The following is a 16,488-nucleotide window of genomic DNA, read 5'->3' as shown; positions in this document are numbered from 1 at the left end:
TACCATGCATCCAACATATACTGTATACAGTTGAAGTCGGAAGTTTAGATACACCTTAGCCAAATACATTTAAAATCAGTTTTTCACAATTCCTGACATTTAATCCTAGTGAAAATTCCCTGTCTTAGGTCAGTTAGGATCACCACTTTATTTTAAGAATATGAAATGTCATAATAATAGTAGAGAATGATATATTTCAGCTTTCATTTCTCTCATCACATTCCCAGTGGGTCAGAAGTTTACATACACTCAATTAGTATTTGTTAGCATTGCCTATAAATTGTTTAACTTGGGTCAAATGTTTCGGGTAGCCTTCCACAAGCTTCCTACAATAAGTTGGGTGAATATTGGCCAATTCCTCCTGACAGAGCTGGTGTAACTGATTCAGGTTTGTAGGCCTCCTTGCTCGCATACGCTTTTTCAGTTCTGCCCACAAATGTTCTATAGGATTGAGGTCAGGGCTTTATGATGGCCACTCCAATACCTTGACTTTGTTGTCCTTAAGCCATTTTGCCACAACTTTGGAAGTATGCTTGGGGTCATTGTCCATTTGGAAGACCCATTTGCGGCCAAGCTTTAACTTCCTGACTGATGTCTTGAGATGTTGCTTCAATATATCCACATAATTTTCCTCCCTCATGATGCCATCTATTTTGTGAAGTGCACCAGTCCCTCCTGCAGCAAAGCACCCCCACAACATGATGTTGCCACCCCCGTGCGTCACGGTTGGGATGGTGTTCTTCGGCTTGCAAGCGTTTCCCTTTTTCCTCCAAACATAACGATGGTCATTATGGCCAAACAGTTCTATTTTTGTTTCATCAGACCAGAGGACATTTCTCCAAAAAGTACAATCTTTGTCCCCATGTGCAATTGCAAACCATAGTCTTTTTTTTATGGTGGTTTTGGAGTAGTGGCTTCTTCCTTGCTGCTCAAATGATGTAAATTTGCATATCAGAAGCTTCTAAAGCCATGACATCATTTTATGGAATTTTCCAAGCTGTTTAAAGGCGCAGTCAACTTAGTGTATGTAAACTTCTGACCAACTGGAATTGTGATACAGTGAATTATAAGTGAAATAATCTGTCTGTAAACAATTGTTGGAAAAATGACTTGTCATGTACAAAGTAGATGTCCTAACCGACTTGCCAAAACTATAGTTTGTTAACAAGAAATTTGTGGAGTGGCTGAAAAACGAGTTTTAATGACTCCAACCTAAGTGTATGTGAACTTCCAGCTTCAACTGTGTGTATATAATACATGAATTGAAAACATTTAAGTGTGTTTTGGTAACTGATTTTAAAGCCAGGCACTGGGTAGTGAACTAGTTAAGACACTGGTCAAGACAGAAGGGTGTCCAAAGTTAGTGGCCAGATTTGACCTCAATTTTGAAAGGAGTTTGACAAAATTATAATCAGTCAGTGACTGGCAGGATTAGGTTGTCAAGTCTGTGTAAATTGTATTGTCTGCCACCAGCAGATGGAGACACAGTCAGCATATTGTTCATCCAGAATCCAGTATGTCATCTGCACATCCTGTAAACAGATAGAGCTTGTTGTATACAGATGGAGCTTGTTGTATACGGTAATTGGGGACTCAGTTGAGTTAATGGGACAAGACCATACATATCCAGTGGTGTAATTGAGGCAAATAAAAATAGTTACTACTGTTTCTTTGTTTACTTTTTTAACACTTGTCAATTGTATTTTTATGACTTTAAAATAAGTTGAAACTATCAATTTCAAATAGGTCTACCTACTGTATATTGTAGAAAGTAATCCTGCAATATAAATATTTACACACTTCAAATGCGCGTCTACTACTGCTTTACCTTAGTATTTTACTATTTTCTGGTATATTTTCATCACTTCACAAGGGGGCAGCAATAGCCTTGACAGTGTTTGCTTCAGTATACTTGTACCATTGGTCAGGGGTCTCTGATGCATCCTAGTAGTACCTGAAAACACTTGTCCCAGCACAAAGAATTTGGTTTGTCTACAGTGGCATCAAGGTCTTTCAAGTGTGTACGTCTGTATTTTAAATGTGCATTGCCTACAATATGTAACAATATTACACAGGGAGACGGAGAGAATCAGCAATGATGTACTGTCTAAAATTAGCTTTTTCTTCTCTAATTTCTCCTTCAGGCTTTTTATCCTGGGCTCGTACGACAGAGAGACCTACGTGCACTGCACCTTTGAGCTGAGCAGCCACGAGTGGAAAGAGAAAACCCGCAGCTCCATCAAAACGGTGGGCTTCTTTAAGATACTGTCCCCCTCCCACTCCCCCCCCCCCCATGTAAAACAACACCAGTCATCTTTCTTAAAGACCACCCAAGCGTAATGCCTATTTGTCAGACAAAGAGCCAGAGGGCTACTGACACATGTTTGATCCGCCATGTTCAACTAGGGAATCATAGGTTTTTCCTTAAGAAGAACAACAAGCAGTATCGTATTGGTGCTCCATGTTATTTTTGTGGTCCTAATCATTTGTCACAATATGACAATAGTGTTTAACTTCTTATAGATGCGTTACATTTGTGACACATTAATTGGCTGGTACAAAATACCTAATGGTGACATTTACCGGTTTCATTGATGGTATATTTTTATTCAAAGATATTAACATGATAGAGACCATAGTCATTAGAGAAGAAGCATGGACCACTTGATCTATTGATTCAAAAGTTTTATTTTCCCCCATCTGAGATAAGTCAATTTCCCCCAGTGACATTTTGAAAGCAACAAAAATAATCGAGCCTTAGAGCAAACCTTTTCTAATTGCAGCAATTCAGAGATATTAACATTATAACATGGGACTTGTTCGGAAGTGACTAATGACTGTTTGAGACGGAAATGGCAAGTCTAATTACTGACCATCACTCACACATCCCGACGCTGCTTCTCTCTGTGTGAACTGGCATTTGCATTGGCTCAAAGTAAATTTTAGTTTCATTCAAGAGGTCATTTTTCAGAATAATGTTATTATGTTGTAGCAGCTTCCATCCTGTCCAGCAGAGGGCAATGCCACTATAACATTTGTTCCTCGCTACATCACTTGCAAAAAATAAAGGGACATTTTCAGTAAAATAGTTAATATCAGTAATCCTCATTGACTATATGTACTCTCAGTAAGCCATGCGCTCTAGCATGCCACGGTCTGTAAGTTACAGTTGTGCGTGTGATATTTGTGTTGAAGAGAGAAAGACCATCTCAAATAATTTTCAACATGCTTTCATTGGGAAGTGAGAGGCCCAGTTTTATCTCTACCATCACATTTTCTCATATAAAGCTTGGTTGTGTGTCACGCCTTGGTGTTAGGCTGCAGAGCAAAATCGCACACTGTGTAGTAGTGCAAGTGATAGCTGAAGGCCGTTGACAATGTATTTAATAATAATAAAGAATTAGGTGGGTGCTTATATTAGTCGTATTTCACTTAGTACTAGTGTATATTATACGCATGTGTGAATTGGAAATGTGTTTTTTGCATAGCCCAACTCCCCGAGACACCTTTGGAAAGTGGGGTCACGGCCAGGTTCTGCCATTATCAACGACGACCCTGGAGCAATTAAGTGCCTAGATCAAGGGCACATCGACAGATTTTTCACCTTGTCGGCTCTGGGATTCAAACTGCCGACCTTTCGGTTACTGTCCCAATGCTCTAACCGCTAGGCTACCTGCCTGCAATAAAAGCTATGACTCTCAGACGTGCTACAACACAATTTCTTCAACATTCCTTCCAATGTACAACCCATCAACTGCAGCTGCTGAGGAAAATGTTCAACTTGACCAATATGGCTGTCACCCGGTGTGTCCCTCTAATGACATCCTCTTCAGACAGAGTGCTGTAGCTAGCTCTCCATTAATATGCCACCTAGAGATGCAGATGCAAGGTGGCATTTGGGCCGTTGTATCAGCCTCTTGCAGCTTGTGTCCCAAGCAGGACCATGTTAAGGATTAAAGGCGATACCATCTTAAAAAAAGGTCACTCTCCCTTTCTCTCTGCATATTCCTTTGCGTTTTTATTCCAAGAATGGTCGCTGGAGATGAGGCCCAACTATCCTCTGACCTGGGCTCTCTGTGTGGCACATGTATGTTAATGCACTGAACAAAAATATAAACACAACATTTAAATTGTTGGTCCCATGTTTCATGAGCTGAAATAGAAGATCCCAGAAATATTCCATATACACAAAAGCTTATTTTGCGCCAAAGTTTGTTTACATCCCTGTTAGTGAGCATTTCTCCTTTGCCACGATAATCCATCCATCTGACAGGTGTGGCATATCAAGAATCTGATTAAACAGCATGAACATTCAGGTGCACCTTGTGTGGTGTACAATAAAAGGCCACTCCACAATGCCACAGATGTTTTGAGGGACTATGCAATTGGCATACTGACTGCAGGAATGTCCACCAGACCTGTTGCCAGATAATTAAATGTTAATTTCTCTACCATAAGCCGCCTCTGTCATTTTTAGAGAATTTGGCAGTACGTCCAACTGGCCTCACAACCGCAGATCATGTGGGATCTCCACATCCGGTTTCTTCACCTACTGGATCGTCTGAGACCAGCCACCCAGACAGCTGATGAAACTGTGGGTTTGCACAACTGAAGAATTTCAGCGCAAACTGTCAGAAACCATTTCAGGGAAGCTCATCTGCGTGCTTGTCCTCCTCACCAGGACCTTGACCTGACTGCAGTTTGGCATCGTAACCGACTTAAGTGGGAAAATGCTCATTTTCGATGGCCGCTGGCACAGATGAATTCCGGTTTCAACTGTACTGGGCAGATTGCAGACAGCGTGTATGGCGTCGTGTGGGCGAGCGGTTTGCTGAAGTAAACGTTGTGAACAGAGTGCCCCATGGTGGCAGGTGGGGTCATGGTATGGGCAGGCATACGCTACGGACAGTGAACACAATTGCATTTTGTCAATGGCAATTTGAATGCACAGAAATATACCGTGACGACCTCCTGAGGCCCATTGTCGTGCCATTCATCCCCCGCCATCACCTCATGTTTCAGCATGGTAATGCGCGGCCCCATGTTGCAACGATCTGTACACAATTCCTGGAAGCTGAAAATGTCCCAGTTCTTCCATGGCATGGAAACCTCTTCACTGTTGACGTTGAGACTGTGTTTTGCGGGTACTATTTAATGAAGCTGCCAGTTGAGGACTTGTGAGGCATCTGTTTCTCAAACTAGACACTCTAATGTACTTGTCCTCTTGCTCAGTTGTGCACCGGGGCCTCCCACTCTTTCTATTCTGGTTAGAGCCAGTTTGCGCTGTTCTGTGAAGGGAGTAGTACACAGCGTTGTACGAGATCTTCAGTTTCTTGGCAATTTCTCGCATGGAATAGCCTTCATTTCTCTGAACAAGAATAGACTGGCGCGTTTCAGAAGAACGTTCTTTGTTTATGGCCATTTTGAGCCTGTAATCAAACCCACAAATCTTGATGCTCCAGATACTCAACTATTCTAAAGAAGGCCAGTTTTATTGTTTTTTAGAATCAGGACAACAGTTTTCAGCTGTGCTAACATAATTGCAAAAGGGTTTTCTAATGATCAATTAGCCTTTTAAAATCCTAAACTTGGATTAACTAAGACAACGTGCCATTGGAACACAGGAGTGATGGTTGCTAATAATGGGCCTATGTAGATATTCCATTAAAAGTCAGCCGTTTCCAGCTACAATAGTCATTTTTATTTTTATTTAACCTTTATTTAACTAGGCAAGTCAGCTAAGAACAAATTCTGATTTACAATGACGGTGTACCAAAAGGCAAAAGGCCTCCTGCTGGGACAGGGGCCTGGGATTTAAAAAAATTAAAAAATACAATATAAATATGGGACAAAACACACATCACAACAAGAGAGGCAACATTACATAGAGACCTATGGCAGCAACACCTGGCAACACAACATAGCAACAACAACATGGTAGCAACACATTGTAGCAGCATAAAACATTAGGGATGCACGATATATCTGTGACCATATCCGAATCATCCGATATTAGCTAAAAATGCTAACATTGGTATCGGCCGATGCCTATGTGCAAAACTGATGTCAAAGCTGACGTGCATACCTATATAATGTAGGTATTGACACCACGTAAAATGTTGCGCTTCACGTGCAACACAGCATTCCTAACCTAGCCCACAATGTGGGTCGAGCAGTCAACAAGTCGAGCAGTCATTTGAAAGAGTAAGAAAATTTCAGCAAGACAACTTAAAGGCGCAATCCATTAAAGCTAAGATAATGGAATTCATTGCCCTTGACAATCAACTGTTCTCTGGTCATGGGTGATGTTGGCTTTCGCCGACTGGTCGAGCACTGGTACACACTACCAACTGCGCTATTTTTCAGATGTTGCCCTACCAGAGTTACACAGTAATAGCGTCACTGCTATTAGCTTCACTACATGCATACTATGGAACACCGTTTGGGTCTTTGCGTGTCAAAAAAGATACAGTAGCACTGTCAAAGCTGTACAAGAAAGTCTGCAAACAAGCAAACACCAGCCACGAACGATGCGTTTTCAATACCGTGTTGATAGTAAAGCATAATTTGTTTGACCGCAACTTCTGGGGTAGAGCGCTATAGCTTGGTACCTAGCAAGCACCAAATCAACCAGCCTGAAAACAATGACCAGTAGAAACTGCAGTCATTTTCATCATTCTTAGCAATGATTTAGGAATCCTTGAGTAAGTATTAGCTAGGTTGCCACTTGTTGTTCGCCTATTGAAATTGAACTTCAGTTAATGAAAATTAATAGATAGCCAGCTATTTAAACCTGTTGCCCAAAACTAACGTTATAAGCAGCCAGCTAGCTTCTTCTGGCTAGTGAGGCTCGACCGGACCGGGTTATGTGTTGGGAAGCTAGCCACAATAAGGATTAGGAACAATAGTGGATTTTGATGTTTGCTTTCAAACTAAAAGTATGTCATTGATAGGGATGCAAATGAATACAAAGAGTAGAATTATGCCATACTTTTATATTGAAGGCTAACCGCAAAGTCCACTATTGTGGCTAATCCTTACTGTGGCTAGCTTCACATTGATGGGTCTGACCACCATTAATCAAATAAGAACTGTCTTATAAATTAGGATTATTTTAGATGACGACACCTAGCTATATAGTGAGCTAGCTAACGATAGCTACTGAAACAGATTGTCATTTTATGTTTTTGTGGAAGAACATTGTTTGCATCCATGAGCGAGCTAGCTTTTTTTATGACCAGCACTGTAGGTGCGCGAGACAACTTTACCAGCATCATAGCATATGTATCGGTGAATCGTTGTGACATATGAAATACGAGTGATTAGTGTAATCAATGTGTAATAACTGAGTAAAAAATTTATGAACACGTTAAATTATGTGATGTGCAGTCATTTGCATCAAGCTTATTTGACACGTTAAATGGTATATTTTGAGACACGCAGAGACCCAATCGGCGTTCCATAGAAATCCTGGTTGAGAATGAAACGCCTGAACAAATGAACAACGAAACAGCACAGCAAGTAAAATAAATGGGTTTTGATTATGTTTTACTGGTAATGGGGACATATGTAAATGCCAACAAAATAACTTTTTGGTCTGTGTGTGTGTGTGTGTGTGTGTGTGTGAGTGAGAGAGACCTTTTATTTAACTAGGCAAGTCAGTTAAGAACAAATTCTTATTTACAATGACGGCCTACCCCGGTCAAACTCGGACGACGCTGGGCCAATTGTGCGCCGCCCTATGGGACTCCCAATCACGGACGGATGTGATACAGCCTGGATTTGAACCAGGGACTGTAGTGACGCCTCTTGCACTGAGATGCAGTGCCGTAGACCGCTGTGTGTGTGTGTGTGTGTTAACTATTTAACTGTACTAGAATGCTTTTAAAAGGCTGCAAAAATTAAATATAATTTATTTTTTGGCAAGGAAAATATTGGATATCGGTATATCCCAAAATTGTCCTATCGGTGCATCACTATAAAACATGGCACAAACATTATAGGGCACAGACAACAGCACAAATGGCAAGAAGGTAGAGACAACAATACATCACGCAAAGCAGCCACAACTGTCAGTAAGAGTGTCCATGATTGAGTCTTTGAACGAAGAGATTGAGATAAAACTGTCCAGTTTGAGTGAGTGTTGCAGCTCGTTCCATTCTCTAGCTGCAGCGAACTGAAAAACATTAACAATGTCTACACTGTATTTCTGATCAATTTGATGTTATTTTAATGGCCCAAAAAAAATGTTCTTTCAAAAACAAGGACATTTCTAAGTGACTGCAATCTTTTGAACGGTAGTGTGATATATTTATCTTTTGTTTCTTTTTAGTCTCTTCCTTCAGCTACCCTCAACCCCTCCATCTATCTCTGAAGACCATCCAGTTTTGATTTCTATTTGCCATATATTTTTCAACAGTGCTGTGATGTTTCACAAAAGTTCAGTACCTTTTTATTCTCATAATTTTTACAGATTTTACATTTTGCTAAGATTATTATTATTATATTATTGAATGATTGACTATGAATTTTTAAATCACCCAGCAGTACTATTTGCAGAGTTAGCTAGCTAAATCTCTTCCCAATACTTTTCCAGTCTACAGTGAGGTCTGAAAGTTGTCAGCCTAATTCTAAAATGGACCAATGTTGTTGTTTTTTCTCAATCTACACACAATACCCCATAATGACAAAGCAAAAGCAGGTTGCTAGAATTTTTTTGGGGCCGGTTTATAAAAAATTAAATCAAACTCAGCAAAAAACTCAGTTTATTTTCAGCAAACTTAACGTGTAAATATTTGTATTAACATAAGATTCAACAACTGAGACATCAACTGAACAAGTTCCACAGACATGTGACTAACAAAAATGGAATAATGTGTCAAAATCAAAAGTAACAGCCAGTATCTGGTGTGGCCGCCAGCTGCATTAATTACGGCAGTGCATCACCTCATGGACTGCACCAGATTTGCCAGTTTTTGCTGTGAGATGTTACCCCACTCTTCCACCAAGGCACCTGCAAGTTCCTGGACATTTCTGGGGGGAATGGCCCTAGCCCTCACCCTCCGATCCAACAGGTCCCAGACATGCTCAATAGAATTGAGATCCGGGCTCTTCGCTGGCCATGGCAGATCACTGACATTCCTGTCTTGCAGGACATCACGCACAGAATGAGCAGTATGGCTGGTGGCATTGTCATGTTAGGATGAGCCTGCAGGAGGGTACCACATGAGGGAGGAGGATGTCTTCCCTGTAACGCACAGCGTTGAGATTGCCTGCAATGACGACAAGCTCAATCCGATGCTGTGATGCTGTGACACACCACCCCAGATCATGACATACCCTCCAAATCGATCCCGCTCCAGAGTACAGGCCTCGGTGTAACGCTCTATCCTTCGACGATAAACGCGAATCCGACCATCACCCCTGGTGAGACAAAACCGAGACTCGTCAGTGAAGAGCACTTTTTGCCAGTCCTGTCTGGTCCAGCGACGGTGGGTTTGTGCCCATAGGTGACGTGATGTCTGGTGAAGACCTGCCTTACAACAGGCCTACAAGCCCTCAGTCCAGCCTCTCTCAGCCTATTGCAGACAGTCTGAGCACTGATGGAGGGATTGTGCATTCCTGGTGTAACTCGGGCAGTTGTTGTTGCCATACTGTACCTGTCCCGCAGGTGTGATGTTCGGATGTACCGATCCTGTGCAGGTGTTGTTACACGTGGTCAGCCACTGCGAGGACGATCAGCTGTCCGTCCTGTCCCCCTGTAGGGCTGTCTTAGGCGGCTCACGGTACGGACATTGCAATTTATTTGCCCTGGCCACATCTGCAGTCCTCATGCCTCCTTGCAGCATGCCTAAGGCACGTTCACGCAGATGAGCAGTGGCCCTGGGCATCTTTATTTTGGTATTTTTCAGAGTCAGTAGAAAGGCCTCTTTAGTGTCCTAAGTTTTCATAACTGTGACATGAATTGCTGTAAGCTGTTAGTGTCTTAACGACCGTTCCACAGGTGCATGTTCATTACTTGTTTTTTTGATTCATTGAACAAGCATGGGAAACAGTGTTTAAACCCTTTACAATGAAGATCTGTGACGTTACTTGGATATTTACAAATTATCTTTGAAAGACAGGGTCCTGATAAAGGGACGTTTCTTTTTTTGCTGAGTTTACATCACATTTATATAAGTATTCTGACCATTTACTCAGTACTTTGTTGAAGCACTGGCAGTGATTACAGCTTCGAGTCTTCTTGGGTATGATGCTACAAGCTTGGCACACCTGTATTTGGGGAATTTCTCTCATTCTCTGCAGATCTTCTCAAGCTCTGTCAGGTAGGATGGGGAGCGTTGCTGCACAGCTATTTTCCGGTCTCTCCAGAGAGGTTCGATCGGGTTCAAGTCTGGGTCTGGCGGTGCCACTCAAGGACATTCAGAAACTTGTCCTGAAGTCACTCCTGTTTTGGTCTTGGCTGTGTGCTTAGGGTCGGTGTCCTGTTGGAAGGTAAACCTTCGCCCCAGTCTGAGGTCCTGAGTGCTGTGGAGCAGGTTTTCATCAAGGATCTCTCTCTACTTTGCTCTGTTCATCTTTGCCTTGATCCTGACTAGTCTCCCAGTCCCTGCCCCTGAAAAACATCCCCACGGCATGATGCTGCCACCACCATGCTTCACTGTAGGTTTCCTCCAGACGTGACGATTGGCATTCAGGCCACATAGTTCAGTCTTGGTTTTGTCAGACCAGAGAATCTTGTTTCTCATGGTCTGAGAGTCTTTAGGTGCCTTTTGGCAACTCCAAGCAAGCTGTCATGTGCCTTTTACTGAGGAGTGGCTTCCGTCTGGCCACTACAATAAAGGCCTTATTGGTGGAGTGCTGCAGAGATGGTTGTCCTTCTGGAAGGTTCTCCCATCTCCACAGAGGAACACTGGAGCTTGGTCAGAATGACCATTGGGTTCTTGATCACCTCCCTGACCAAGGTCCTTCTCCAGTAGCTCAGTTGGGACAGGCGGCCAAATCTAGGAGGAGTCTTGGTGGTTCCGAACAACTTCCATTTAAGAATGATGGAGGCCACTGTGTTCTTGGGGACCTTCACAACTGCAGACATTTTTTTGTTACTCTTCCCTAGATCTGTGCCTTGACACAATCCTGTCTCTGAGCTCTACGGCCAAATCCTTGGACCTCATCGCTTGGTTTTTGCCCTGACATGCCCTGTCAACTGTGGGACCTTATATAGACAGGTGTGCCTTTCCAAATCATGTCCAATCAATTGAAATGACCACAGGTGGACTCCAATCAAGTCATAGAAACCTCTCAAGGTTGATCAATGGAAACAGGATGCACCTGAGCTCAATTTTGAGTCTTATAGCAAAGGGTCTGAATTCTTTTATAAATAAGGTATTTCAGTTTTTAATTTTTTAATACATTCGCAAGAAATTCTAAACCAGTTTTCACTTTGTCATTATGGGATATTGTGTGTAGATTGAGTTTAAAATAAATTTAAAAAAATGGTAGAATAGGGCTGTAATGTAGCAAAATATGGAAAAAGTCAAGGGGTCTGAATACTTTCCGAAGGTACTGTATATGGCACAGCTGTACATTTTTTTTGGTGCTTAAATGAGACTGGTATACTTTTTTATTTAACCAATTGTGGTCTTTAATGCAATGCCAACAGACAATTTCCTTACTTTGTTCCCCATTTTTGAGGTAATCTGAATGTTTATTGAACGAAAATAGTATTTTCAGTCATAGTGAGTAGTGTTGTGTGGTCAGTTGTATATCAGAGTATAGTTTGATTTAATATTACAGTATTACTGGTAAATTACTGTGATCCAGGATAAGGTTTTTAAATGGAATTTAATTTTAAACCTAGAATAGTTGAACAATTACTGAGCTTTCTGCTTCCCTTTTACCCTCACCTTGACCATACTTAGCCTACATTGACTAATAACATTGTTGGCTTTCCGTTCGTAATACCGATTTTAGAAGTCTTTTCCATCCTATTGTAGACTAGAGGGGTACTCCCTCCTTCCTGACATCCCATAATACCCAGGCCAACCGCTGTAGTGTCCTCACGATCCTCCACCCAGTTCAATATGTAAAGTCCACTCAAACACCTGTGTGTAAGGGTGAGGGGACTTTGTGGGCTGTGGAGTAGATTTAGCCCTTTTCCATTACTGAGCTGGGCTGGGTTTATTAGTGACAGGAGGCCTGTGGTGCGGGCTGCTCCACCAGGCGTGTTTGCACATCTGCCTCACTGATTCCATCATCAGCCATCATTTGGCCCTGAGTGCTGATGCTTCCTGACAGCCTAACAGGGGGGAAGACAACAGTGTACCAGCCACAGTGTTTATCTGTATGTCTTTTGTGTATATATTATACATGTGTGTTTAAACTTTACATTTGTGTTGGTGTGTGTTTAGTACCCTAATAATGTTAAAGCTGAAATACGCGTAAGGGTAATGGCGCCACTGTCCACCCCCAGCACATTTTTTGTTTTGTTGATTAAACAGAGAGGAGCATCCAGCATCGTGGTAAAGAAAAATCATCGGAGCGGGGGGGGGAAACAGTGTTTGGTATTTGAAGTGACTTCTTTGTTGTAGTATCACAAATGGACATGGCGGTTTCACCATTAATTCCTGCTTTAATGGTAAATAATTGCTTGATTGATTTTTTTTTTTTTTTTAGACGGTTGTTCTTCTGTTGTCCTGAAGGTGTGTGCTTAGATTAGAAAGTGATTGGTTATTTCTAAGAACTGATGTCTATTTCTCAGTGACAAAGGTGTCCTGGTTCAGTGCCGCGCGTGGGGTCTTTCCCATGAACACACACACACCCCCCACCCCCCCAAAAAGCTTATATTTTCCCATACATTAAGGGAAAGGCACTGCTCTGTTGATAGGATCACCTCACCACAATGGTTAAGACACTGAGAAAGAACACAGCATTTTTTTTTAACCGCTAATACCATTTTATTTGTCGCGTACACAGATTAGATGTTAAAGCAGGTGCAGCGAAATACTTATGTTACTAACTCCAACAGTGCAGTATAGTTACCTAAAGCACTTTTGTATATCGCGCTGTAATGTACAATTGACCTTATTTTAGCACCCAAAAACATAATGCTTCCAGATCAACTGTAATATGAATACCATTTCCAGAAAAATCAATGACGAGACCTTCATGCTGCCCGATTGAAGAAGGCAATGAGCTCCATCGGGTCTTTTAAAAAATGGCGGGTGGGGAACGAACCCTACTGCGTGATAGGGAAAGGAGGAGATAAGCCGTGGGGAAACTGCTTTTTTCACCCGATCTGTCCAACTTATCACCTCTAAAAGGTAAATAAAACACTATAAAGAGTTTATATAATGTGTCATTACATACCTATTTGAAGGTTTGTGTTGAATTTGAATCTGGTTTTTAGGGCGGCGCTAAATTTATCTTCAGAAGTAAACAGCGGCTATTTAGAGTCATGATGGCTTGCAGTGATGCATTGTTGTACAATTGACTAGGTATCCCCCCTTACCCTGTCCCTTTCTTGTTTTTAATGTGCGAGAGAAGCGCTACCCCTGGTGGAGAGAGGCTGTACGACACAGAATGAGTTGCATTATGCGTGCTGTACGTCACGTCATGACATGTCACAATTTAACGTACAGCGTCGTTTGAATGCCGCGGTTGCGCAAATTTGTACAGAATGGGGTTGGTCAACAGTAAGTGTCTAACAGTACTAATACACAAATAATCCCCCCCTCCCCCCAAAAAAAGAATAAGAAATTAATATTAGAACAAGCAATGTCAGAGTCCGGAATATAAATGTGTGGTGTGTAGAACAGTATGGACAATACAGAAGTATTACAAGTTATGCACAACAGTAGTTAAATAGGATGAGCTATGTCGAGAATACAGTATGTGTATATATAAAGTGAACAATCAATTAGCTTAGTTTCTCAAAGATCTTATCACATTTGCACAAAATGTTGCAGGAATGCTAATCTTATCTGTTTCTAACTACAGAAACGATTTCAGAACAATAAACATTAAAGTGACCCGTGTTCAATAACTGTATGTACATAGGTTAGCAGTCTCTGAGGTGCAGGGCATTGTCCCAGGCGGGGGCCGGATAATGATGACTGTTACAGCAGTCTGATGGCTCTTGGCCCCTGCTTTGATGCACCTGTACTGTCTCCTGCTAGATTGTAGCAAGGTGAACAAGCTGTGGCTCGGGTGGCTGAGGTCCTTGATGATCATCTTGGCCTTCCTGTGTACCTGGTGCTGTAAATGTCCTGGAGTGCTGGCAGTGTGCCCCCGATGATGCATTGGGCTGACCGCACCACCCTCTGGAGAGTCCAGGGCTTGCGGGCGGTGCAGTTGTCGTACCTGCGTTGACAAAATGCTCTCAATGGTGCATCTCTAAAAGTTTGTGAGGGTCTTAGGGGCCAAGCCAAATTTCTTTAGTCTCCTGAAGGCGCTGTTGTAACTTCTTTACCACGGTGTTGGTGTGGAGGGACCATTTCAGGTCCTGAGTGATGTGCACGCCGAGGAACTTGAAGCTTTTGACCCTCAGCGCTACATCCCTGTCGATGTGGATAGGGGCGTGCTCTCTCTGCTGACTCCTGTAGTCCACGATCACCTAATCGGTTTTGTTGAGGGAGAGGTTATTTCCATGGCACCACTCCACCAGGGATCTCACCTCCTCCCTGTAGGCTGTCTCATCGTTGTTGGTAATCAGACCAACTGCTGTTGTGTCGTAAGCGAACTTGATGATTGAGTTGGAGATGTGCGTAGCCACTAGGGCAGTCCCCGACTAAAATACAAATCATGGTCGACCGAAAGTCGTTTTTGTTTTTTAATAATGTGTTTTAATAAAATCAAGTATATAGGCATTGAGCGTGTCTGATGCTTTAAGTTTACTGTTTGATGAAATAAGACACAAATTACTTGAGGGAGTCAGAGATCAAGATAACCCGACCATCCTCCTCCCACTCCTACTAGCTTTCGTAGATTTTGCCATCGTTTGCTTGCTGTTTGAGGCGAAGAAAAAAATACTTTGAGAAGCTCCACAGCTCATTAGTGGTGGTGCATTAAGCCAATCAGAAATACTATCAGATCCCCAAATGGGCACATTTGTATGCCTACATTTGCGCGCAGGCCAGGTATCCTATAGGCCTACTTCTATGCGTAACCAGGTGTGCGTCCTTACTCAACATTGACAGGAGCGCTCCAAACAAAACACAGCGACCAAGTTGACAACTCCTAAATGGAATGAAATAAACAAACTTGTTTCTCACAAGGTTGTGCAATCTGCAAACAATGTGTCCACTCTGACAATAAGAACGTTAAGACTGGAATAATAATATATTGATTGCATTAACAGACATTACCAAACATTGTAGATGAGAAATTATAGGAATTAACGGTAAATGTAATACTGGTGATGCATGTAATGGGGAATTGATAGACACTAACAATCAAACACAAACAATTCACACAATGAAGTTATGAAACAATGAATGTGCACAAATTGGTGGGAGAGAGCACATTCTGGAGAGAGGCGTGCAGCCACACTCCCCTTCTTCTTAGACTGTGTCATCCCCACCACCTCCGCAATGGATTAGTATACAGAGATGGGTGCGAAAAAGAGGGGTGTCTCGTGAGCCATTAAAAAATACATACATACATACATACATACATGCATGCATGCATGCATGCATGCAGTACATACATACATACAGTACATGCATGCAGTACATGCAGTACATACATACATACATACATACATACATACATGCAGTACATACATACATACATGCAGTACCAGTCAAAAGTTTTGACACACATACTCATTCAAGGGTTTTTATTTATTATATTATTATAGAATAATAGTGAAGACATCAAAACTATGAAATAACACACATGGAATCATGTAGTAACCAAAACAGTGTGAAACAAATCAAAATATATTTGAGATTCTTCAGTAGCCACCCTTTGCCTTGATGACAGCTTTGCACACTCTTGGCATTCTCTCAACAAGCTTCACCTGGAATGCTTTTCCAACAGTCTTGAAGGTGTTCCCACAAATGCTGAACACTTGTTGGCTTCTTTTCCTTCACTCTGCAGTCCAACTCATCCCAAACCATCTCATTTGGGTTGAGATCGGGCGATTTGTGGAGGCCAGGTCATCTGATGCAGCACTCATCACTCTCCTTCTTTGGTCAAATAGCCCTTACACAGCCTGGAGGTGTGTTGGGTCATTGAAAAACAAATGATAGTCCCACTTAGCGCAAACCAGATAGGATGGCGTATCACTGCAGGTTAAGTGTGCCTTGAATTCTAAAGAAATCACAGACCGTGTCACCTGCAAAGCACCATCACACCTCCTCCATGCTTCACGGTGGGAACCACATATGCAGAGATCATCCGTTCACCTACTGTGCGTCTCACAAAGACACGGCAGATGGAACCAGGAAACTCAAATTTGGACTCATCAGATCAAAGGACAAATTTCCA

At 42.1% G+C, this 16,488-nt stretch overlaps 1 protein-coding gene across 1 annotated transcript in view; it reads left to right on the top strand.

Moving 5' to 3' along the window:
* Positions 1-16,488, top strand: part of LOC106576940 (PDZ domain-containing protein 8) — a 68,429-nt gene that overhangs the window by 24,781 nt on the left and 27,160 nt on the right. The window contains exon 3 of the mRNA XM_014154483.2: positions 2,145-2,247. Coding sequence (XP_014009958.1) covers positions 2,145-2,247 — 103 coding nt within the window. The remainder of the gene's footprint in view (positions 1-2,144; positions 2,248-16,488) is intronic.

This window comes from Salmo salar, chromosome ssa18, assembly GCF_905237065.1.
Source record: "Salmo salar chromosome ssa18, Ssal_v3.1, whole genome shotgun sequence".
NCBI lineage: Eukaryota > Metazoa > Chordata > Actinopteri > Salmoniformes > Salmonidae > Salmo > Salmo salar.
The sequence above is the reverse complement of the archived record's forward strand: the minus strand, read 5'-3'. Positions and strand labels throughout refer to the sequence as shown.